The sequence below is a fragment of the Typopeltis vanoorti genome, chromosome 19 (genome assembly GCF_054136105.1).
Source record: "Typopeltis vanoorti isolate ZY-2024b chromosome 19, IOZ_Tvanoo_1.0, whole genome shotgun sequence".
NCBI classification, from domain to species: Eukaryota; Metazoa; Arthropoda; class Arachnida; order Uropygi; family Thelyphonidae; genus Typopeltis; species Typopeltis vanoorti.
The window spans coordinates 23,284,761-23,312,099 of record NC_143567.1 but is presented as its reverse complement, the minus strand read 5'-3'; the positions used below and the strand labels follow the sequence as shown (position 1 = coordinate 23,312,099).

At 36.0% G+C, this 27,339-nt stretch overlaps 1 protein-coding gene across 3 annotated transcripts; it reads left to right on the top strand.

Annotated features, from left to right (window-relative positions):
* Positions 1 to 7,867: 7,867 nt before the first annotated feature.
* Positions 7,868 to 19,906, top strand: LOC150095910 (uncharacterized). 3 transcript variants are annotated; one of them, XM_090409227.1, is made up of 2 exons: positions 7,868 to 7,988; positions 18,304 to 19,906. In XM_090409227.1, exon 2 carries the CDS (start codon positions 18,463 to 18,465, stop codon positions 19,540 to 19,542), a length of 1,080 nt encoding a protein of 359 aa, XP_090265353.1. In that variant the 5' UTR covers positions 7,868 to 7,988; positions 18,304 to 18,462; the 3' UTR covers positions 19,543 to 19,906. The 3 variants fall into 3 exon arrangements, with proteins under 3 accessions (XP_090265353.1, XP_090265354.1, XP_090265355.1); XM_090409228.1 differs by lacking the exon at positions 7,868 to 7,988 and adding an exon at positions 8,595 to 8,722; XM_090409229.1 differs by lacking the exon at positions 7,868 to 7,988 and adding an exon at positions 11,447 to 12,541.
* The last annotated feature ends 7,433 nt before the right edge of the window (positions 19,907 to 27,339 follow it).

Here is a 27,339-nt window from a genome sequence, read left to right as displayed (position 1 = left end):
TCACCAATGAATTACTAAAATAACTCAGGAGTAAAGTTGTCTATTTAATTTAGTTGACAAAATTGCATTAAATCTTATTAGGAGATTGCGAGTTTTATCTAAAAGAAAATTTCTGCTATATTCTCATTCTTCGAAGAGTTTTAAACTATCAGCAGCCTATTTTTTATTTTTGCTAAACAATCTCCCATTCTTTCGATATTTCATCAATGAAAGAAAGCGTAAATAAAATTCTCAACTCGAATGGTCGCCCTGAAAGAATTAATCGTGAAAAAATAAACAAATTAATGAATTAACTAAATAAAATAAGACCGCTTGGTTGACCGAGTGGTTAGCGTATTCGCCTTTCCAGGCAAAAGGGTTCGAATCCCGCCGTAGGTATGGATGTTTGTGAAAATGGGTGTTTGTGTCAGTGAAAATGCTAGTGTGGTGGTCAACGATAAATGGTGTTGGTGATGATGAAGGTAGTTGCAGGAGTTAGAGTAGTTGCCCTTCCCCGATGAGTGTTTGGATTCCCTTGAGGTGTTCAATAATAAGAAAATTATTATTATATTCTTATATATTAAGGATTAATGTAACATCTTGATGTGTGAGTCATACGCTAAATAAATGAGTAACAGCTATAAAATTCCGATATTTAGTATTCTCTGTATATAAGAGACTCAATTAAATCAGTCTCTGAAAATGGAACAAATTATTGACCAACAAGAAAGAATAATACGATCCTTAATAAGAGCAATATGTGAAAAATCCCACGTGTATTTCTGTTAAATACATGAGACATTTTACCTTGTCCGATAACAAATCATTTGTCGCCTAATTAGTAATTCAGACAGTACCATACATAATTGCTTTTTGACCTTTAATTTTTTTTCCGTTGCCCATGGGTATTCCAAATTTACTTCTTTTGCGAATTCATTTTTCCTTTATCGCATCAGCGCCACTTGGGAGTAGCATCTCTGTCAGATGCGATTAAGAGTTGACACTTAACTATCCAATGGGTTCTTTCAACGAATAATTAAACAACTTAATTAGATTGCGTATCGTTGAAGTTAATGAGCCTAATTTGCTTAAAGTAGCCCTTACGGCAATAAAACTAGGAAACGGTATCAGAATTATCGGTCAGTGTGTAAGGGAAAAACTACTAGAAGTAAATAAATAAATACATAAAAAATATATCGCGCAATTTCTTGTTAAAGAAACAAAGGATATCTCACAGATGTCAGCTTTAAAACTACAATAATATACTTCTGTTTATTGCAAAAACGGGTGTAACAATTACTAAATATATTTCCATAACAACAGGTTTATGTTAATAGCTCAGCGGTAAGATGCGCACGTTCCAGAATTTTTCTGTTTTCGAGTTGGCATAAGTAAAGTTTTTTTATGAAACAAATAAAAAAATTAGTTGGAAAAAAAAAAACGGGGAAAGAAGTTGAAAACTGAGAAAAAAAAATCTCTAACTTGTAGCAAAAAATAATTCAAAATAGATTTTATTTATAAAATCAGTGAAATATAAACTTACAATAGAGATTATACTAATAAATATGCTGATTAAATTTATAAAAACACAAAATATATAAAAACTGTATGTTATATTAAAATTTCATATTCCATCAGTTGTTTATATTTATTGTTTTGTTGATGATTTGTTGCAATTTTCGTTGGAGTCTTATAAAAAATTCTGTTTTCGTAAGAAGGCGTTGAAAATATATCGTTAAACACATTTATATATGTGGTTATGTTTATAAAGAGCCATAATACGACCTGGAGAAACAAAATTACGCATAAAGGTCTGCACACAAAATCATATTTGAATTTGAATGTTATTTCGTTCAGTGGCGCCATCTATTGATCGTAATGAGAATGAAAGAAATTGATTTTTTTTTTTTAAACCAGACCACAATTTTTAACGAAAAGTTAATTGTAATCGATATATAGAATAATTAAGTACGAAACTCATTTAAATGGCTGTCTAAATTAAAAGATTCTCGTGGAGAAGGAAAGAACTTATACTAATCTTATGATAACATTACAATCATTTGAGAACCGTAACTTTATAAATTACAATGGCCACCTGCGATCACTAAGACTGTGAATGGAATAGAACGTACCTAGAGAAGATTCACTCAATATGTGGAAGATAAGTCAATTGAATTAACTTAAAATAACAGAAGATGAGATTTATTGAATGGACTGCAATAAAGAGTTGTGGATGAAGACATTTAAAATAATCTTAAGAATAAAATACATAAATATTAGAGGTCAAGGAGTAAATTCATCTTCCTTCCATCATCAAATCCTTCCATCGCAAGATAAAACCTTTGCATTTGTGAAGTCTGGAGTCATACCATCAAACTTTGAATCCTCTCTGCGATCTATTTCTTGCCTCATTCCTTTATGCTGCTGCCTATATCGCTGTTCAAATTCTTGAAACCACTCTCGCCATTTCCATTATCTCTGAGAAGGCAGATCACCAAATACTCACACATAATCAAGTCACCTTTGCTAGTGACTTCAAAGAACTCGCAAAGGTTTCTCTGTACTATTTTCACCATCGTGCTGGCAAAGCCGTGAGATATTTGATGTTAATAAAAATCTTTCAGAAAACTCCTGCAAACCGAAATACCTAATAATCCTCTCTGCTCCTCCAACCTCTTAATCTATTCTTAATTAGTTCTGATAAATCAGCTTTCGTCCTGTTAATTCAGAACACAAATTTATCATATTCTCCTTTCAAGCAGGCCACTCTTCATATAGTCACAACCTCATCTCCTTTGGCAATGTTATTGTATAGAGAAGGAGGACCTACATGAATCCCACTTCTTTTCTTAGGTTGACTACTCTTTTTGCTCTTCGAAGCAAGACACTTGCATTAGCTGAAATAGTCTATTTGGGAATGAAGACTTTCATTGTCCATTCCACTGGCTATCCACACCTAGATTTGCCAGAGTTGCCACAGCAGTAAAAGAAAATAAGTTTGCATCTCACTCAGACTACAAGGCAGCATGCAACAGCTGGAAAAAAGGCCTCAGCCAATAGGAAATGGAATATGACATGGTCAAGTGCAACTAACTTTCTCAAATGGTAGTCAAACCTTCTAGTTTCTTGCAAAGACCATTGGATGTAACTTCTGCTCATCTATGATCTCACCTCTGTCATCCAGTTGGCAGAATTATAACATTACTCAAAGACAAGGCTTACCTCCTAGCATCATTATTCTCCTCAAAAACGAGTGATTTAGACAGAGCATTACCAAGAATTCCAAACTCCATCCATACTCTAGTTTTTCGTTAGCAAGACATTAGAAGAGCCTAATTAGCTCGGATAATAATAATATCTTTTGATCCAGATCTCATCTACCTAATCGTGCTTAAAACGTTTGCTACAATATTTCATACTCATCTGATTGCCCATCAATATGAAGGCATCAATATCAAGGCTTATATCAGGCCATTCTCCAAAGAAAGGAGATAACAACCAGCCATCCAACTATCCCATTGAACCCACTTCGGTTGTTTCCAAAAGAATGGTGAAAATCATCAACAATTATCTTCTTCATCTCCTGAAATCTTAAAATTAATCATTGACCACCAATACGGATGATCCCACTCTCTGTCCACAGCAGATGCGAACATCAGCCATTTGCGGACCCAAACTGCGAAAAGGTTTGATCATTGCCAATTTCTTCTATGACTATTTATTGCATGTCATGGTGAATAGCTTCCTTTCTTTAGATTTCAAACGATTGGACATCTTAGGCAAACCGACCAGTAGCATCCACGAAGTTTATAGACAAACAATACTTATAGGCATAGGGCTAACCACTTATCCTGGAGTTATGGTTAGGAAATCTATTAAAAGATTGTGGGGTCCTTAGAAGCCTGTTAGAGCCACCACTGAGGATGATGATAATTGACACTTTAAGGCTCTCTCGTCAGTTCGAAAATAACCTCCTATCTCCAACATAGAATCTTATCCTTAATTTCGTTCATCAGAGAACATTCCATCGACAGAATACACTCACATTCGCATATCCCACACTATGATAGTTTCCGTAAACAGTTCCTCAAATTCTTAACTTTTTGCTATATTTCATGATGTGAGGACAGCATTCTCAACTTCAGTGCTACCAAAACAGTCTGGCTATGTTTTTCACCTAAGAAAGCTCATGCTTCATCTCCTTTCCCTTAGATAATACGCAGTCTTCATGCAAGAACACCCCCCCCACACACACACACATATACAGGGTGTTCGGGATAAATTTGACATATTTATAATTAATTATATTTTTCCGTAAGTTACATGTATTAACACACACTTCTCTTCATTTAAAAGTTTGGACCCTTCTTCATTCACATACAAGATGTCAGAAAGGATGGATAGCTGGAACCCACCTGAATCATGGAAGAGAATAACTTGTATCATGATGATTAGTGCCCGCCATCAAAATAAGGATATTACGACTGCTGCCCAATGCTCCCTGAATACAGTAAAAATAATCAGGCATGAACTAGAGACTTGCAATGGTGACTACGAGGATGTAGCAAGAAGAAAGATCCCTAGCAGACGATCTGATTGCGTTCGTACAGCAGAATTCCTCGCAAATCTGCAGGAACAGGTGTTGAAGAACCCTGGCATTGGAATTCGGGCTTTGTTCGTGGAGTTGCTAACTGTAGTCAAGCCCTGGATAACAAGGGTAGCCAATGGTAGGCCGTATGTATGGCAGCAGGATTCGGCCCCTTGCCACACCTCTGGGAAAAGTCAAAAATGGTTGTCTGAAAATTTCTACGACTTCACCAGTCCAAATGTTTGGCCTCCAAACTCCCCAGACCTTAACCCCATGGATTATTTTGTATGGGGCGCAGTTGAAAAAGACACCAATCGCACTTCCAGTAATACAAAAGCCCAGTTAATGGATAAAATTAAAACAGTTTTTGCGGCCCTTCCCAGGGAGACTGTAGCATCAGCTTGTTCGAGGTTCCGAAGCAGAATTGAAGCTGTGATCGATGCTAATGGTGGTTATTTTGAGTAAATCTTGTTGATAGTATTGTAATTAACTCTGCCTGTAATGTTTTTTTGTCAATTCATTAAATTTAATAGATACAAAGAAGATTTTCTTTTTCCTTACGAAACTGTCAAATTTATCCCGAACACCCTGTATATATATTTCTTCTCTACGAAATATAAGGAACTTCTACAAAGAACTCAAAGTAAAGTTGCACTTGAAGAACTTTCTTGCTACCTTCGCACAGGTAACAGAAATAAATGCTTCTGATTGTACAAGTGAATGATCATTATCATCATCATCATCATCATCAAATTCCTGATGACGACGACGACAAGTGGATGGTTTCTCTTGTTAATGAAAAACTATTCACTTGTACAATCTGTTAAAAAAGACATTTTTAATTCATCATTCCTTAAGACGCAATTAAGAATTCATAATGACGAGAAAAGAAAAACCTCACGTATGTGAAATATGAAAAGATATTCATTCGTACATTCATCTAAGAACCCAAGAAATTTCATAATTTCTTGGGAGTGTCCTAGGTTCGATTACCGTCGATGACGCGAGGAGCTTAAGGATCTTTGTCAGCCATAGCCAAGTTAGCCGGTCTTGGGCGTGGACAGCAGGGTTCTTTACACCACTTTACATCTGGGGATTTTCATCCCACAAGCAGGCAAACAGTAAAGCACCTCCCCATAAAAGGGACTCACGGCCGTGTATCATCATACGATTATCATTATTATTAGTAGCTATGCTGCACTCAGAGAACATTATCCATTCACATAACGGCTGGTACGACTATCACCCATATTAATTGACGCCAGGGGAGACTACAGCAGACTACTATCGCCATTTCACACTCCCTATTCTTAACATTATATATTACTGTCTGAATTATTATGAATTCCACGGTCGATATTCTTCACTTTACGGGATTAAAGAACCCTAGTTTACGGGAGCAGAAACAGAATTGTCAGTACCAGAGATTGAGTGACTGCAGGGCCGTTCACAGAAGGTTCCTCTAGTGAGCATCTAAAATCGAACTTTGAACAGTCTCCCTGCAGGTAACATAGAGCTATGTGTGGAAACGTCATTGCCACCGGGCTACCCAACTCTAGGTTTTACACTTTCATTTTAGTTGTGAAAATTGTTGTAAACACTATAAATATAAATAAAGCAAAATAAAAAATGATGTTGATTATTTGTTTATTTTACAAGACAAGATAGGCTGAGATGATTTCGACCACAAGGGCTCAGTTCAGTGAGTACGGGAGTGGCAAACCTGATGCTGGACATGCCTTATTTCATGTAAAACACCTCTGTTATATTTTCTGTAGATTGGTCGCTCTCCTTTCTTTGTTTTCTTCTCAGAGGTGACTCTTCCGTAATTTGCTACTTCATTTCTCTTATGCAGTAGGCGTCTGTCTCAACTAGTCTCAACTTGTCTCAGCTAGTAAGGTCAAGTCCCAACCCAACTGGGATGCATTGAGACCAATGCAAACTAGTTGACCATTGAATTTTGAACGGAGAGGGGGAGAGTGAATGTGAAATGAGCAGTGCTCATTTCACATTCACTTTTACGATGTTTATTGGCGGACATATCGTTTGTTCCTACGAGAAATTTACTTTTCTTTTCTGCTTTTCAATTGCGTTTGTTAAATTTTAGCATCCGAAACACTGTCATCAATCGCATGTTAAATAACTGAATCTCCATACTGCATTTTTATAATTGATTTAAATGGGTTTAGGAATTTATATATATCTATAATTTTTAAGCATTACATTACCTGATTCATCGCTTTCACCGTTATTTTTGCCTACTTTTACTGATTACCACTCATGTTCTTCCGATGCGTCTCTAATCGCGTTTCAACTTTTTCCAATTTCCTCGTAGTTCGTTTAATGATTTTCTTTAGTCTAGATGAGTTCAAAGTTAATTCATACTCGACATCCTCATTAGTTTCCGAAATGACACGATTACGTTAACTAGGGCAAGCCACCACTAACAGTTTTGATGCCATTTCTCATTGTTGGTGTTGCATTATTGCTCTTGCAAGGCTTTTGCCATTTTACAACACTACTTTAATGTTATAGTATTCAACAATATAATGTGATAAGTTAATTAGAGGCGTTTCATTTTTAATATAGCGTGCTTCAATTCAGTTGAGTGCTAATATTAATAATGCTGAATTGGATATGATCCGAAAAGGATGTTCAGGAATACTGATCTAAGAGTAATTTCAATCTAATTCTAATTTGTTCAATAAGCAGACATCTGTTTTTCTATGCAAAATATGTCTCTTTAAACGCCTGTTTGTTAAATGCTCTAGAAGGTATAACATTTTTTTAGGAAGGAACTTATTAATAAGTTATCGTTAGCACGTTTACTTTTGTTGTGTACATTTTAATGATGTTGGAGTATTCTTATTATTACTTTATGTGTGTTATTCATAGGTGGCTTTTTTTTTTCTGGATTTTGCTTCGCTTGTTTCCTTTTTTTGAAATTCGATTTTTCACATCTTCAACGGATTTCTGGTTCTGCTATTCCGCTTGGCGGCAAGTCGATCATACATGTGATGTTAAAAACGCAGCGCCCTCTATGTCACGCGATTTTGCTTTAGCGTGCATCTGAGAGTAGGCTACGATCATACCATATACCGCAACCTCTGTATTTTTTTTTTTTGATAGTACGTTGTTGTTAAATTATAGCTAGTTATTATTTAAAGTATAGATTAGTTAATCTTGTCATGACTACACAATTTTTTTTTTGTTAATAACATTTCATATTTTATATTCAAATACAAACACTGTTGTTGATGGCGGTAGATGGCGCTGTTGGCATTAGGATCGTTGCGTAGTTGGAGAACGAAGCAGAGTACTCTCCCGGAATGAGATTACTTCGTAATATCACAGAATAATAAGTCTGCCAATTTGTGCCAAACTGTTTATAATTTCATGCTGTTGCACTATGCCAATTAATGTAAATATCTTTTCTACCAATTTTGCAAATTCTATATATCTCCAGTTATATTTTCTGGACTTATATTTCCCTATACTACATACTTGAAAATTAAGTTTCTTTATATAGACATCCTCTTAGAGATTAAGCGATGATTCTAAGGCTGGAACAGGCCACTCTAGGCTTAAATCCTTCATAAGCATGATGTGATATATAATAATTATATATATTAGTAATTTTTGGCTGTAGATCTGTGTTCAGGGGGGCGGTTTACCTTCTGGGACAAAAACCCGAGTTTCCGGGAGGAAAAACTCACCCCCCACCCAGGCCCCCTTCCCATCAGACCTTCTAACTCAGTTTGATTGAAATGACCTGATAAATATTCCTTACGTCATAGACAGGATTGGAACTTGGGTTTTCAAAGGACTCGCCTATACGCTACGGAGGCTCTTTCTTCTATATCCGTTCCTTTTCACAGTGTATCTCATCCTTCTAGCTTTTTTTTTTTTGCAACCATAAGCTGTTAGCTTCATAACACAATATACGACTTATGCTCCATAATTGGGACTGCATGATGACGTCACAACAACCGGGTATCACAAACAGCAGTTCAGTAATGGCGGGAGGAGAATATGGATAGGTTTATTGGCAGTGCAACGGTGTTGAAGATTTTTTTTCCCCCCCGTTTGTTCACTAGTTCATAAAGTCAGCATAAAAAAAATCTATAGGCATTTTAATTCTATCGATGTAGGAAGGTATGTACATAATATAATATCGATTCTTCTTGTTTCTGCTAAAATGGAATTGTTTCTATAGGTGACTTATCCATGACACGCGGTTAGGCATAACTATCTCGCTATTCATCCATTAACAGCGAAACAAGGACTACTGCGTTATATTTTTCTTTTGGCAACATGATGCCACGTTTCCTTGGAAGCTTGGAACTTTTTATTTCGTGCAATTCCTTGCCATTGATTCATTACAAAAAAAAAAAAAAAAATTGATGCTCTTTAGTATAATTTAAAATATAGGACTTTCAAAATGGGATAATCTCCAACGGTTGATGTGTTTAGCAGGCAATCTATGGAAGACCCTAGCGTGAACCGGAAATTATGGATCGGGGATGACATAGGAGTTATAAAGTTTTGACATTGGAGGTAATGCTATATTATTAAGAGACCTCCAGGGAGTCAGGACCTCATCAAGGGAGGCCATACTATTCAAAGCAGCTGTCGTACCCATTATTGAAATCATACTAGCACATACACACAAACGGGAATCTATTCCATTCACGTACTACTCAAAGAAAAAAATTTAGCCCTAACCTGCCCTTTTGACACTTTCATTTCCAGCTTCCACGAATACCATAGCATCCTTTATTTTTCTGTATAACCTTTTGAGAATTTGTAGACTGCTGATATATATTAGTAATCTGTCTTCATAAACTATATTCTGCAATCCTGATATCATTTTTGACACTCTCCTTTGCACTCTCTCTCTCTCTCCACTGTATCAGAATCACCATGAGAGACCAGACCTGCATGCAATAGTCCAAGTGAGGTTTTATGAAGGCTTTGTAAAGAGGCAAAATGGCTTTCTTATCTTGACATGTCAGCGTTGCCGTTATTCTCTGAGCTGTGTTTACAATTTTTGCTATGTGATCCTTGAACTTTAAAGGAATAGCTACTAAAAGTCCAAGATTGCCTGCCTCATCAGTATCTTCAAACATAATCCCTTCAATATAATGGGAATATTATTGGATATCTGATCACACCAAAGTGTATGGCTTTACATTTATTTACATTGAAATGACAGCCATTTTCACATGCCTACAATTTCAGCCTATTCAAATTATTCTGTGGGTACTGTATATCTCCAGCACTCCTGATTACCTACCTATCTTTGCATCATCAGCAAATAGCTGTATGTCACATGTCAAATCCTGCCTATTGTCATTAATGTGCAGGATTTGAATAATAGTGGTGGATTTCAGTAACAGAGTGAATAACAATGGACCAAGTACTGATCCTTGTGGCACACTACTGGTTACCTTGAATCTTGCAGGTTCACGCTCCCCATATACTGTTTTTTGATATCTGTCAGTCAATCATCCTCTTATCCATCCCGATAGTTTATAATCCAATCCCATATTCTGCAATTTATGCAACAGTATTCCATTCTGTTTTCTGTTGAAAGCCTTAGCAAAATCCAAAAGTATCATGTTATATCCATTATCCTTGTCTGACTCAGTGGTAACATTATTATAGAATGTGAGCATGTTGCTAAAATATGACCTTCCCTTAGTAAACCCATGCTGTTCATTGCAAAGTAGAGATTCTCTGTCAAATCATTTCTGAATGTGAGTCCTAACCAACTTTTCAAAAATCTTCACCACCACCACTCTCAAGATACTGGTTGGTCGATAGTTGAATACATTGTTCTTTGTGCCACTGTTGTACAATGGGGTTACCATACATTCTTTCCACTCCTGTGTGATCTTCCCTGTTCTGAGATTTAAATTAATAGCTAGTTCAGCTGAACACTTTTTGTATGCTTATATCCCATCGGTTCCTATTACAGAATTTTTATTCAGTTTGTGCAACAGCTCTAGTATTTCCTCCTCATATACAAGAGTTTCCTGATACATTGAAGAAGTAGCATTGAGATCAATGTCGCATATACCAGATCGATAGCTTTTAGCAAAATGGCTGTTCATTAGTTGAACAGTCACTTCTGCATCAGTCACCTGTATACCATCTGCGTTCATAGATTTATTCTTTCACATTCATTCTTTTACTTAGAGCATAACTATAGAATTCTTTTGTGTCGTCTTTACTTGCACAGCCAGTTTCTGTTCATACTAGGACTTAGCTTTCCATATAAAACTTGACTCTTCTCACCTGTTCGTTATAATTCTCATAACTGACATCATCCTTATGCACATGCTAAACCTTCCACATCATCTTTTTCTTTTTGAACTGTTGGGACACATTCTGGTATCGCATATTGCTTCTGTGCCATAGTAACAATTGATACCATGACATAAAACCCATACCTCCTCAGGTGGTCATAATTTCCTGCATTGTAGTTCAGCATGTAATCTTTTCTGAATGGAGCATTCATAAACTGATCCCTTTTCAAGTGGGTACCGCATGATGACTGTAACCGTTAGTTATATCTTTAATTGAAACCCCCCCCCTCCAACACTGTAATCAGATCTAATACTCTTTGACCTCGAATTCCCTCTCTCACATGTTGCTTGAGGAAGTTATCTTGCAGCATCTCAATAAATTCAGTTTCATTCTTCTCATTTGATTTCATAGCTACAGTCAATGTTTGGATAATTAATGTCTCCTGCTATGATCATTCTTTTCGTACCCATTGTATTTATTTGTTGATGCATTTCTTCATCACTCAACTGATCCACCAGGTGTGTAACAACACCCCACTGTGTATTTAATCTTGTTAGACTCCACCTCACACCAGATAGCTTCAAATTCACTGCATCATGAAAAGTTACTAGTATTGCAGTCATAGGTCTCAACTTTAACTGGATTTAAGATGTCTTTAGCAGCATGCCCCCTTCTCTACTATCCTGTCCATCCTTCCTAAAAATACTGTACTCTTGCACTTGATACCAGTTAGTACATGTAATTCTGATAGCCAAGTCTCACTGATGCTTACAACATGCGGTCCCAGTATATTAACCAAGTCATCAAACTGTGTTTTTTTTTCTGATACTCCCGTGTACAACAGGGGACGATTAATTAAAATCCCCTGATAATTAACAGGGGGGTTAATTATCTGAACATTGATTGGTTAATTATCCGAACTTAATAAATTATCTGCATACTCATTTACATACACTAGTCTGTGGTCTGCATGACACAGGTTGACAACTTGCAGATCTCTGTTCTTCTCTAGTTCCTCTTATGCAATCATTGTTTCACATGCTTGATAGGTCTGAACCAGATGAACACAAGCTCATTTTCTCTTCATAATCATTTCCATAATAATTACCATTCCCATCATTAAGACAGTTACCTAACATTGTCACTCTGCTTATACTGTTTACGTTGAAGGAGGAGAATGACTCAGTGAAAAATGGCAATATTTCTAAAAACTGTACATGTATATATTTACTCATAGAGGAATATATATATATATAATTACACACATGTAGAAATAAGAAGTCTATTTCCTTCTCGTTTCGTGCTTGATGTGACTTCATATAAAGCCTGTAAGCCAAAGTTCTGTACCTTTCGTACTGTTACCATACTGTCACTGCTGATGAGACTGTCAAGACTATGTGGCCCACCAGATCACATTGTACATACACAGATGTCAGTACAGTTCTGGATTTCATACTTTGTACAGCAGCGGTTGATTTCCATATAAATTCAAATCAGACATACATCAAACGAAGAATACAAACAGCACAGAGGATCAAATATGGAAGCATTTTCTAGAAAATTAACATGCAGAGTTCACTAGTATAAACTTCCAAAAACTGGCTGTGGCTCAGGATCATGTATTAGATGGATGAGCTTGGTTCCAGTATATATTACAATACGGTAATGATGGCACTTCTGGTCAGTCTTTTAATTAGATACCTGTTAATTTTGAGTTTTGTATTTCTATAACAAGAAATCAAACGTATTACTTATTAAAATGGATTTAAAAAATTAAAATAATTATTAATCAATTTATTAAATTTCATTAAGTAATGTTTTGTGGAGAATTTTGTGACAAAAAAAAAGTGGGACAAGGTGGAAGCTTATGTGTAGTTTAGTAGGAATAAAGAGTCAGGGTTTGTGTCATTGATAGAATTAGTCTGTCCTCAAATTATTGCACCAAGACAACTGACAGAGAATGATATAATTTACTATATGATTATTATTAATATATATACACAGGCCTTGTATTTATATTCATTATTATAAATAATTATCTATCAGATTGTGAATTCAATGATGTTATAGTGTTACGAATGTTATAAGCATCTGAAAGATTGGACTAAGCTTTGATTTGAGTGTATCTGGGAATAGAAATGTGAAAGTTACCCAACCAAGCCAAGCAGACTGCAGATGAAAAAAGTGAGGAGGTGACTTATGTCTATACATAAATGCCATGAGCATTAGAAATAAAATTGTTGATATCAGTGAAACTTGGCTCTTGAAGTCAGATTTAGTAACTTGAATCGAGTGTAAAATGCATAATATTTTTAGAATGGCAGAAAAGATATAAGAGAGGAGTGCTGTTAATGATATCAAATGAGGTGAGTCCAGTTAGGGTAGAAACTTGTGAAAGCAATAATGATATTAGTGCCATTACCAATAATAGTAGTCATACTATGTAGCAGTCGGTTTGAGGCTATCTGAAGTGGAGTCCACCAGCATGAAATATATAAATATAGTGTGCTGTTACTGTAGACTTGGCAGTTCAATTGCAGCAAATGAAGAAATGCACGGTCAACTTACTCTGATGCATACTAAACAGTTATTATATGTGACTTTAATTATCCAAACTTTGGATAAGAAGAGAAAACTCATGATAAAAATGAAGGAGAATTTATTGATCTATGGTCAGACTCTTTTTTCAAGCAGCATGTGAAGAAGTAACTTAAGGCTAAAGTGTATTAATTTGATCATATTGACAAAAGGTGTTACAGTTATGGATGTGACTATCATTCCATACTGGCCTGCAAAGTAGCAAACTATGTTTGTTCTAATTTGGATAGGTATGTAATAAACTACAAGCTGAAAATTTTGAAAACTCAGGAGAATACTAGTCCTATTGCATCACTTGACTAGTTCTACTGCATCAGTTACTGAATGGGGAAAATTGTCAACAAACATAAACAGCTTTGAGAAGGTGATTAAATGAGGCAGTATCTGAATGTGTCCCAAAAGTTCAAAGAACAAATAGAGTAGGTGTGAAATGGATGCTTATTAGATGACAAAGAAGGAATATCATGAGAATAAGAGTGAATGAGGAGTTATGAAATATATATAGGCCAGTAAAGTTACCAGGATTTAATCACTCTTGTTGGTTTATAAAAAGAAATTGCCTGTGTAGGCTAAAGGCAATACAGAAGAATTTTTATCTTCATGCTGCAAGTAAAAGAGAGAATGAATGTGGAAGAAAAGTTTTATTGAATACAGACCTTGAGTCAGGAGCAAATGAAGCTTTACTTAAAAGTTATAATAACAGAATTAACTGACGTAAAATATTCTTTATTAATAGAAATTTCGCCTGAGTATCACAGGCATCTCTTCACATCTCATCTCATCTTCCTTATACCCTCTTTTACCTTGCGGTGTCGAGGGTCCATTGATCATCGGACCTCACTCCGTTTACAGGATAAGGTGGTCAGCCTTATGTGCAGGTGTATCCTATGGCCTGTAGTGTTGAGTTCTCAAGGCCAGTTTGCCTGCTTTGCGGGATGAAAAACCCCGGAATAAACTGGGGAAAAAACCCTGCTGTCCACGCCCAAGACTGGCTAACTTGGCTATGGCTGAGGAAGATCCTTCAGCTCCTCACGTCACCGACGGGAATCGAACCTATGACACTCCTTCCCCAGGCATATGGTTGTGAAGCGCATAGCTACTAGGCTAAATCCAAAAGGTGCCACTGTGGTGCCCTTTGGAGTTGTCAGTTATTGTGTAATTTAGCTTTTTTTTTTACATGTATTGAAGAGATGCCTGTGATACTCAGGCGAAATTTCTATTAATAAAGAATATTTTACGTGAGTTAATTCCTTTATTATAATTTTTAAGTAATATGTCTACTCACATTTCCTTACTGAAACAAATTCAGCTATTGAAATAATAAGTGTTCATTTCACTAAGATCCATCAACCTAGGTGCAATGCTACCACTATATTGGATGTGGAGATATAGAGGTTCATGGAGAGAAGGTTCTAGAGCTGATCTAAGAAAATGTTATAGGATATTAGTCGATCAAATTTTTCCCATATCCACAATTCCAGCCTATTCAAATTATTTTGCAAGTACTGCATATCAGCAGCATTATTGATTACCCTATCTATCTTTGCATCATCAGCAAATCCTTCCCAATATCATTCATGTACAAATTGAATAACAATGGGCGAAGGACTGATCCTTGAAGCACACCACTGGTTACTTTGAATGTCGCAGATTCACACTTCCCATGTACCACTTTTTGATATGTCAGTCAGCCATCCTTTTATCCATGCCAATAGATTGCCAATATGCAATCCAGTTGCATATTGTCCAATTTATGGAACAATACTCCATACTGTATTCTGTCAAAAGCCTTAGCAAAATCCAAAAGTATCATTGGTTATCCATTATCTTTTACTAACTCAATGGTAACATTATTATAGAATGTGAGCAAGTTGTTCACATTCTTTCCCCTTTGTAAACCCATATTGTTCATTGCAAAGTATAGATTCATTGTCAACCCATTTCTGAATGCGAGCCATAACCAATTTTTTCAAACCTTCACTTCCACTTCTGAGACACTGATTGGTCCATAGTTGGATACATCGGTCTTTGCACCACCCTTGTGCAATGGGAATGACATACATTCTTTCCATTCCTGTGGAATGGAAAGTATATATATATGTGTGTTTATTTGTTTGTATTTTCTCTTATTCAAGTAATCTAAAAACTCATTTAAGAATTCACACAAATGAGAGAACCTTCTGCTGTGTAGTATGCAAAAAATGATTCTCTTAAGTCGCATTAAAGTTCACATGTGGACTCACACTAAGGAGAAACCATTGGCTGTTCAGTGTACAGTAAGCACTTTTATCAGAAAAGCAATCTTAAGGTGCATTCCAGAATTCACACGAATGAGAAATCCTACACTTGTTCGTTGTGCGAAAAAAAATTGCCACAGAAAAAACCTTTTATATTGAATTTTTACTTAGTCTGGAAACTTTTAGAGACTAAACTTGTAATTTTATCAAGCCATTTCAGCCATCCAATAACTGGGGTGGTGGTCTCACACAAGGCAATAGAAATTCGTCTCCCACCTAAAGACAGTTGCAAACATCCATGCCCACAGCAACATTCGAACCGCTAGCACATTAGATTTTAGAGTATGTATGTTACCACTTGCCAGCAAGGCTGATTGAAGTGGTGAGTGCATTTAGTGGAAATAAGTTAACGAGTAGGTATGACAGCTGGTGTGGGTGATGTATAGCCTCCCTTTTTGGCATAAAATATTGTATGATGATTATGCATCATTAATATCTACTGAAAGAACCCTTATGACTTAGAAAATCAGATCAGTCATATGTTGAGACTATATAAGTAGTTTAACAATAATGGCCTTAAAATTAATATACACAGTTCAGCCAGACAGATATGTTAAATCACAGTATTACTATAAAAGCACAAATTGTATGGTATACCCAAGGCCAGCAGTATAGGTAAGATTTTATCACTATTGGTAAATTCATGGCTAAGTGCTTTTAATAGTGTAAACATTTCAATAATTGAAAAATATCCTGTCACTACTGTGCTTGGCAACTGTCCATGCCAAAGACTTCCTACTCCTAACCAAAGCTCTTAAGTGTTAAAAATTAAAAATATTATATTGTTAAAAATATAATAACCCGAAATGGAACTCTCATATTTAAGAAACACATTTGAAGTTTGCAATTAACAGAATGTGTTATGTGAAAAAAAAATTGTAAATGCAGCATTTTTAATATGCTTTTACTATTTGTGGGTAAATTCTTCACTGCAGTGTGGTATCATGTGACTGTTGGGATGAAATTTACTACAACATTCTGCTTTGTTATGTAAACAAAATAGAATAAGTAGAACTATAGTCATTACTGATTTCTTTTCATATTCAACTAGTGACCTGTTTACTTTTCTTAATATTTTGCCATTACCTAAACTATCTTTAAAATTGTATATTATGTGTAAGCAATAACACTGTAAATTTTTCTGTATATAATATTTGGAGTTTATGCTATGACTGAAACTTATCCTATTTCCGAAGGCAAACGGAAAATTTTCCCATAATTGATTCAATACTTGTTAGATTATTTATTATGAGATTATTTATTATAACATATCACTATAAATGTTAGATATTATCTAATTATGATTCTAATAGATCATGACTAAGTACATGAGTGCTCTTAATTATGACCATGTAATATATTAGCCCTCATATGTTAGATGATTTTGTAGTAAATGTATTGCTTTTATATATATATATATATATTCAGCTCTTGGGTACACATATTGTACAGTTCCTTCTGTTTCCTTTTCCTGTTTATCATGGTAAATCCTTTCCTTAACCTATCACTCCCTATATCATCATTTGAAGAGATAATAATAATATATGTAGTATTATTTTTCCTATATTCCTTTATCACATGAGTTGCATGACTACTGTACTAATTCATGATTAATAAATTTCAAAGCCACAGATACTGACCCTCAGTTCACGGACAGCATTTCAATAAATGAAATAGCATAAAATACTTCTCTGTAATGAAATTTAAATGACGTAAAGAATGCTTGTGCTCATTATTGATAACATTCAGAAAGAAACAAAAAGAATAAAACATTAATGGAAATTTCAATGGTTCTAATTCAAGTTACATGGTGGTATCTTCGTCATTAGATCAGGAAGAAAATGAGGAGCTAACCCATTGAGAGGCAGTGCGAAAACACTCCTTTCTTCCAAATAGATTTTGTGACGTAAAAGTACTTGTTGCTTTGTACTGACAAGATTGGATTAGAATTCGGAGAAGTGAATAACATATACTATATCTATTATGTATAAATCAGAGTAATTTAGTATTGAGATAAGGTCCAGTTCATTTTTTTATTTAGTTATTTAATTTTTTTATGCATTTCAGCAAACTATATGCCAAACAGATGTATACACACACAACACTCATTTTATTTTCTTAGTAACCTATTCATTAGTCTTAAATATTCCTAAGCAATATCAGGTTGTGTTTCTTTTGATGTATTTTTCAAATATTATCCCACTGAAGTAATTTATTGGAGAGCAGAAGAATTGCATCGTGCAGGGTTAGGTTATTGAATGCCTGGAAAGCTTGAAAATGTAGGTTTTGTCTCTAGAGTTAGATTTCTGATTATCTTTATTCCACCCTCAATATAATATAGGCTTACAAGATTTACTTGGAAAAATCATTCTAAAAACATAGAAACATGGTTCTCTTCTTTTTTTAAGTAAACAGTAAAAAGAATAATGAAAATCAGTCTTGCATGAGTCATATTTATTCATTATTATATATATATTTCTATTAAAATTCAATTAGCAGTCCTAATTTAATATTTCTTGTATTTTGTAGGGAACATTGCCACATGAGATCCTTATAAGAAGCATCTTCTCATTATTTGATCTGAGTGACTTTTAAAAACAAAGGAAACATTTATATAGTCATCTTTATTTGCAATAATGAGAAAGTAGGAAAATTATAATTAGACATATTAATTGTTCAAATTAAAAAATGTCTTTGAAAGACATCTCTGAGCCGGAATCACAAAATCAGAAGACTTGTGAAAAAATAGTTCAACATGAAGAGAAACTTATTACAAATGGAGATGATCAAAATATGACACAGAAAAAACCTTGGGAAACATCTACTGAAAATGCCTTTGACTGCAAATTTTTCAAAAAACAATCTTCCAGTTCAGGGGACGGTGAAAAGAAATTGAAAACTCACATAAAGGAGAGATCTTTCACCTGTTCAGTGTGTGAAAAGAAATTCTCTTATTCAAGTAATCTAAAAACTCATTTAAGAATTCACACTAATGAGAGACCCTTCTGCTGTGTCGTATGCAAAAAACGATTCTCTTGCTCAAGTCACATTAAAGCTCACATGAGGACTCACACTAAGGAGAAACCATTTGGCTGTTCAGTGTGTGGTAAGTATTTTTATCAGAAAAGCAATCTCAAGGCGCATTCCAGAATTCACACAAATGAGAAATCCTACACTTGTTCGTTGTGTGAAAAGAAATTCTCTCGTTCAAGTTATTTAAAATCTCACTTAAAGACTCACACTAATGAGAAACCTTTCAGCTGTTCAGAGTGTGGTAAGAAATTTTCCCAGTCTGGACATTGCAAAAGACACTTAAGGTTACATACAGAAGAGAATCCTTTTATCTGTTCCAACTGTGATAATAAATTTTCACAAATGGCTATTTCAGAAAGTCACTTAGGGGTTTATACAGGAGCAAAACCTTTCATGTGTCTAAGGTGTTGTCAAACATTCTCCTCTTGTGAAAGCCTTGAAATTCATATAAGGACTCATATTAATGAGACACCATTTGTTTGTGTAATTTGTAAGAAGAAATATTTTTTCCAATCATTCCTTAGGATGCACTTAAGGATTCATACCAAGAAACATTGCATTTGTGAAATTTGTGGAAAAAGATTTAATAGATCTTCGTATCTTAAAATCCATATAAGAAGTCATACTAAAGAAAAACCCTTCCTCTGTTCAATCTGTGGAAAGAAATATTCTCGATCATATCATCTTAAAAGACACATAAAAATTCACTGTAATGAAAAAATTCTTGACTTTTGAAATGCAATTATTTACTCTTGTTTACCATAATGCTAATCACAATTCATCCTAAAGTTTTTTGTTTTTTTTTTTACATGTAGAAATACATGAAACTGCTTACCAAAGAAAACAAAACTCGGTGTAAAATTTATTTTTCTCTCTATCTTAGAAAATGTCATGGAGATAATCATAAGCAAACCTTTTTTTCTCATATTAAAAAATTCATTTTTAAATAATTCAGAACATTCATATTGTATAATAAACTGCACTTAAATATTTATAAATTGTGAATTCTTGCAAAATGACCTATGTTATAAGATGATTTTCTCATTCGTTGTAGTTTAAAATTATTTCATTGAATAAAAAGTAGTATGTTGTTTGTTTTTGTTGTGTTATTCTTGTAACGTTAAAATCTTCAAGTCATTTAAAATTATATATATATATATATTTTTTTTTTTAATATGAAACCTGTGGTGGATTCATCACTAAAAACACACGTACTAACCACAGTGATAAGTTTTAATATGCAAATACTTCATCCCAAGTATCTCGTGACATCCTCAGTACAGTAATTCAAACAATACTAGGAATAACATACAGTTAGGGGGCATGATTACAATGGAATCTCAATATGCATGCAGTAATGTGTTACAGAAGTAAATTAAAATATAACTGAAAAAAAAAAAAAAAGAAAAAACATATATAAAGAGACTATTTTGTATGACAATTTTCCATACTTTAAGAATAGTAAGAACGTTGTTACGGTTTAAATTTGGTCTGTGTAGTAGGGCTTCAGCACTTTCTTTATATAAACATGAATGTTTATATAAAGATCTATGTAAAAGTTTCGACTTTTCCCAATGGATCCTATGGTTTGGGTTTTCAACACTGTGTTGAGAGATAGACCGATTTCTGCAGTTTGAAAAGACGAATGTGGTTTTGATGCTCTGAGATGCGTTTCTGAACAGATCTACCTATCTGTCCAAAGTGAGACAAATTGCAGGTGCCCAGGATCTCATAAACGTCAGGTAACATCAGAGGTGAGAGTTTGTCCTTAGGAGAAGGTAACAAGTTATAGATCTGGTTGATGGGTTTGTAAGTAGTGGCAAAATTGTATTTCTTCATAATTTTTGAAAGACATTCGGAGATGCCTTTGACATAAGGTATGGGAATTCTATGGGCTTCTTTTTGTCTAGGTTGATTTGCAGCGAAGTGACTACTGATTTTTATTTTTAAGATTATATCCGTTTAGTATTGCTGCATTTTTGATTATTTCTAGTTCTTGGTTTAGAGATTCTTCAGAGGAGTAGAATTTGTGTGCTCTGTTAACTAGTGATATAACGATGCCAAATTTCTGAGATGGATGATGAATTGTGAATGTAGCAACCTGAAAATGTAGGCTTGTGATAGACGCGATGGAACCATCTTCTTTTCTTTGAATGTATAAATCCAGAAAGGAGATAAATAAGTATAGTTTCTGAGAAATTCCCATGTTACTCCTCTTAAACACTATTAATATAATTAATGGCTATTGTAGCCTGTTTTTGTTTTGTACAAGGTATGTTACAAAATTTTTCCACATTTTTTATTTCTGCCATAATTGCCATCTATACTCGCCCATAATGCCCTAAAATATATATATATATATATATATACACCCCTTTTTTGAGTTATGTTAGCCAATGTTTTAAAATAAGGGACACTCCTAAACAAAAACAGGCTACAATAGCCGTTAATTATATTAAGAATGGCATTCTCGTATCAATTCTAATTCAGTTTAACCTATATATTAAATGTGCTTTAAGATAGTCGCAGTCTGCTGAGTGTGTGTGTTCTACCTCAATAATTTTTTTCAATGTTCAAGTTATTTTTGTAACGAAAGTAGGAAATGACTTGTTTTTCACTAAAATAATGGGTAAAATTACCGCCAATAAGATTGGCATCAAAATTTCTAATAGTATCCAAAGCAAATATATTTGATTGCTTGTAACACTTTACTCAAGACAGATTATATCATGACCAAAAGCATGGCATCACAATGTGATGAAAATTATAACATGAATTTAAGTATTCAGGGATAATTAAGGGTCAAAGCTGTATAACAGAAAGGAGACCTCGACATAGTCTAAAGGAATGCAGAGAACCGAACAGGGATTCTGACCTAATGTCCAGTCCTCACTTTCCTGTGATGCATCCTGTTAGGTATCTACATGGATATTGAACGAATGAGGGTGAGCTTGCAATAAATTGTATTCTTATTGGCTTAAAGCACAATATAAAATGATGGTACATGACAATTTCATGCCGGCTGAGACGTTACCATGTTAAACAAGGCACCCATTGTTTTTGCTAGGGAATCAGGGTAAACAGCAAAAAAAAATCAGCTACTGAAATACCCGAAGCCAACATGACCAGAGTTAAAGATCAGTACTATCAACATAAGAAGCCTGGATGCTAAAGACATGCAGCTAGCTGAGAAATTGGATAAGTACCAGATCGACATACATGCATACATATATATATTGGGTCCATAATCAAGAGGTTGGCTGATTAACCTATAGTACGTTCTGTATATGGGTTGGGAAAGGAGAAACTTGTTTACATTTGATTTAAAAGCCTGTATGTTGTATTCCTTGGGAAATACGTCAGGGGAAGACTATTCCACGTACTGCAGTAGCAGGGATGGAGGAGGAGGAAAATAAACTTATTCTGTGGGTTTCAAGGTGTACTGTGAAAGGATGTTGGGCAGCAGCTGTACCTGTTTCAATGGGCTTAGTACAGAGTGGGGGAATTATTATTAATGCTGTTTCGGTTGAACATTTTCCATGGAGACATGGAGATATTTATAGAATGTGCAAATCCAGAGACCAAGTGAGTTGGTGAGAGTTAGGTCATTTATCAATCTAATTGTTCTCCTCTGTATTGAGTCAAGCATTTTGAGGGAGCTTTTAGGATCCCCACTCCAAATGTGAGAGCAGTATTCGATAGCTGGGTGGATTCGAGATTTGCATAATGTCAGCTGTTTAGAGATGAAGTAGCATCTTGAGTGAAAGAGAAAACCTATTTTTTTTGGAAGCTGAGGATGCAATGGTTGTGATGTGTTTATGCCAGGAGAGGCCAGAATTAAGGGCAGTGGTGGTTGATGTTCTGTGAGTTGTGTAGAGTAGGGTTTGTCAAATGAGAGGGAGGAGTGTAATGTGCTGTTGTCTGCAAAACTATTGGGTTAGAGGTCAACTGAAGTAGGTCATTGATATATAGAAAGAAGAGGGTCAGTGAGAGAACTGAACCTTGTGGGACCCCAGCATTAATTGGATGGTGAGAGGATAGGGAGCCGTCTACCATCACACATAGTGTTTGTCCAGACAGGAAGCTGGCAATCCATCTGCAGAAGTTCTGAGACAGTCCAAATCATGGGAGTTTGCTTAGTAAGCCTTTGTTTCAGACCAGGTCAAAGGCTTCAGAGATATCAAGTGCAACTACTTGGGATTCACTGAATTTCTCCATGGCATTTGTCGGGCGATGTATGAGAGTAGATCCCCTGTTGATCGGCTTTGACGGAATCCGTACTGGTGGTCGCTTAATAGTTGGGCACCTTCAAGGTAGAGTAGGAGTTGAGAGTTGATGGTTTTCTCCCTCACTTTAGATAGGACTGAACTGACTGAGATAGGGCGGTAATTAGATGGCAGTGATTTGTCACCCTTTTTTAGGATGGGTTGGATGTGAGCCAGTTTCCAGGCTTTGGGATATATACACACCAGTGGAGTAAGAGTGTACAGATGGCATAGGATAGGAGTCAGTTCTGTTGCACAGACTTTCAGGACAATTGGAGGAATGCCATCAGGGTCAGGAGACTTGTGTCTAATTTAGATAATAGGTTTATGATATCTTTTTGACAGAAGTATACAGGGGGCATTGGATGTTGGGCACTTGGAATGACTGGAGGGCATTTGGCATTGTCAGTTAGTTTTGAGGAAAAGTGTGAAGCCAGGAGGCTAGCTTTTTCTGTGGGTGATGTTGCAATTGAGCCATCTGGGTATGATAGAGGTGGAAGTAGTGTAGGGCAAAAATTACGACCAATTGCGTTGGCAAGAGACCAAAAGGCATGGCTTCCATTTGGACAGGAAGCTGCAAGTTTCCTGCCCATTCAAATTCTGTTTTAGAAGCATTGATAAATTTCTTGCATCTGTTTCAAGCTTCAATATAGGCATTGAAGGAGGATGGCAGTTCAGAGTAGTGTGGAGAATGAGTTTCATGCCAGTGAAGATTACTTTGGTGATTATGTTCGGTGCATATGTTTGGACTGGAAGACTGGAAACAATAATCCAACCATGGGAATGTAGCATGATAGTCTCAGAGACTGTCCCATTTGGCACTGTTATAATGCCAAACAATTCTTGTGTAGGTGTGACTGTGTAAGCATTGTTGCATGGGGGAGGAGATGAACACTAGGTTGTGGTCAGAATTACCCAAAGGGCTCACTACATATTTGGAAGGGTCATTAGTAAGGAAAAGATCTAGGATATTTGGGGAGTGGTTTGGGTTATCTGGTATTCTGGTTGGCTTTTGAACAATTTATGTAAGGTCATTAGTGATGGCAAATGTTTCAGCATCTCTGCCTGCAGGATCTGCACAACTGGAAGAGTATAGCCAGTTGGTGTTATAGGCATTAAAATCAGCCAGGAGGATGATTTTGTTGTTAGGAGAGTGGGACTGGAGAAAATCAACTTTTAGAGAGAGGAAATGAAAGAGCTCAGATTGAATGGTGGTATTAAGAGAGCAATAGAGACAGCAGATGAATTTGACTGAGTGGGGGGAGGGATAGCTTTAGCCAAAAGATGTCGAAGTTGGGCGATTCTCTGGCAGGATATGTCAGAGCAGATATATGTACAGATGCCACCCTTGGGTCAAAAGGAGGTAAATAGTGTATAGTTAGGGAGGTTGAAATGGATAGTGCTGGGGGAAGGCAAGATTTGAGTTTCTGTTAAAAAGAGTATGTGAGGTTTGGCAGACTACAGATGGTAGTGAATGCTATTAAGGTTGGAATTGAGACCACAAATGTTGGTGAAGTGGATATGCAAGGTTCTGTGAGGCATGGATTTGACCCCAAGGGTCTTGCACGTTTCCTATGCAGTGCCTATATACTGGTCTCCGTGGTGGCTACTAGTGGTGTCACTTGGTTTTTGCACTAGTTTGGTTTGTTTCCAGTCTATCATTAAACTGTTGTCTCCATTTTAGCGTTTTTCTTCTAGTTGTCTTTGGAGTTGGCATCTTTGTTCTCTCTGGGCAAAGGTTAAATCAGGTCAAGCACAGATGCGCAACTGGGGAAAAATGTCCTTTAGCTTGTTGTCTATCGCCGTTATAAATTTGGATGTTTGTTGATGTGTTGCAGATCACTTTCACGATACGTGGAAAGTTCGTTCCGTCCTTTCTTTTGTTTATGGGTCCGAAACGATGGCATTTAACGATATTTTTTGGATCGAAATTGCAATTTCTTGTCGTTTCCTGAACTCCGATGTTTTCCTTCGGAAAGTTCAGGATAACAGCATTGAGTCTCCTATTTTCGGCCTCGAGAGATTCGTTACCGTAGATGCGATTATATCACGAAGTTCGTTATCTGATACGGGTGCATTTGCGATCGGGTGCTGGTCGTCGAGTATCTCGAGCTTAGTTTCCAACTTTCTGATTGGAGGAGAAAGTATCTATCATGGTATAAAGCTATTGTTCGAGGTTTTCAACTCTCTTGCCTAGGTTTAGTAGCTGTTTTATGGAAGGGCGGCACATCGTACAGAAGTAGGGCTGGTTGAGATAAGTGAAAAGCTTTTTCGCCGATTCATCTATTTTCGCGCAGGAAGTATGCAGCCAGTTCCAACAGAAATCGCGCAATATACCTTTTTTTCTTTCTTTAACTTCGGCACTTCGTGATGACATTTGGTTTGTTGGCGATCGGCGACACTACATTGACAGGACTAGAGGTAATCTTCCATTGTTGGCCTTTGTTGCCGCCATCTTTAATTCGCACGGTAGACATAGCGCTTTCACGTGGCTGTTTTTTAATTGGAAAAATGTCCGCACGGTTAGCCTAGTGGCTTTGCACTTTGCAACCATATGCCTGGGGAAGGAGTGTCCTAGGTTCGATTCTCGTCAACGACGTGGGGAGCTTAAGGATCTTCCTCAGCCATAGCCAAGTTAGCCGGTCTTGGGCGTGGACTGCAGGGTTTTTTCGCCAGTTTATCTGGTGTTATCATCAAGCAAGCAGGCAAACCGGTTCGAGGACTCACATGGATTACAGTCAGGAATACTTCCCCAGTCATAGATCTGATTCATCAGCCTATGCTGGTTCTGGAGCCCGGATAATATTTGGGGGGGAGTAGATGGTACCGTGAACTCCCGTAAAAAGGCGGAACATAGTATCATCACACGAAATTTATTTAATTGGAAAAATAGCTGATTTAATGGACTAAGGGTACTTACGAATTGTACTGAAATAATCGGCTCCTTAGTACCTTCGGTTGGTGTTCCATTTACTGCTTATTTTGCACAAAAAAATACTTGTAATTGCGATGAAATGCGGGAGCACAAGTTTAGCGTAACTTATTCACAGGCGCCAGCCTATATAAATATGAGACATCTGAGAATGGCATGTAATATCAAATAGAGTGATGTGTGAAAATATCAGAATTGGGAAGTGGACAAAGAGTGATTTGTGCCTATGCTCCCACAAAAACACCTACTAAGAAAAAAGTGGAGAAATTTTGAGGGCTTTAGAGAAAGCAAATGACAATAGAAGGAAAAGGTGATCGTTGTTGGGGATCTAAATTACAGAGTAGGAAATGATTGTCAGACAAAAGTATTTTGGGGAAATTTGGTGAAATGACAAATGCTAATAATAATGGCAAATACCGGTTGATTTCTGCACAGGACATGGACTATTACTATTACTGGTTATTACTAACACAATGTTCCAAAATAAAAATGTGCACAAATTCACATGGAGAGAAGAGGCAAGGAATAAAAGTCATTGACTATGTTATTGTTGATAGTGATGTTATCTCAATTGTGCAGGACACTAGAGTGTGCAGAGGTTTTGAAATTGGAAGTGATCACCCTTTAGCTTCGAGCAGGATAAAATAGAATTTCATATTGAAAAGAAGAACATGTGAGAAAGTTTTAAATCGAATAAAAGTTGAGCAGCTTTCATCATTATTTAGAAAAAATGAAAGAGTTTCAGAACATGAACCAATCCTTGGAAATTCATTGGCAAGCCATGAAGAAATTGATTGATTCTGCCAAAGAGGCATATGGTGAGGTTGTATGCAAGGATAGAAAAATCAGAACTCCATGGTGGACACAGGAAGTTAAAGAAGAAAGCATATCAAAAGTTACATTTTCATCTCAATTCCTGTAAAAGGAATTGAGATGAAAAAGATATCCTTGTTGTATGGAGTAATTACTTCGAAAAATTGCTAACCGAAAAAATCATTGACAGCACAGGGGAAAAAAAACACCAAAGAGGAATGCAATCAGGAATATACATCCATGTTTGAAGTACAAAAAGCCATTAAACTCCATAAAACAAAATGTGGAAATGTAGCAGTCGCAGATGATATTAGACAAGAAATGCTCAAATATAGTGTTATACAAGTCTTACAGTGGCTGCACAGCAAAGTTCAGGAGGCCTGCAGAGACATACGAATTCCAGATGATTGCAGTAGAGCTCTCATAGTACCCATTTATAAAAAGGGAAATAATGTGAATGTGAGAATAAAAGGTATTTTCCTACTGAGTTGTTTCTGGTAAGATTTATGCAAGTATACTTGA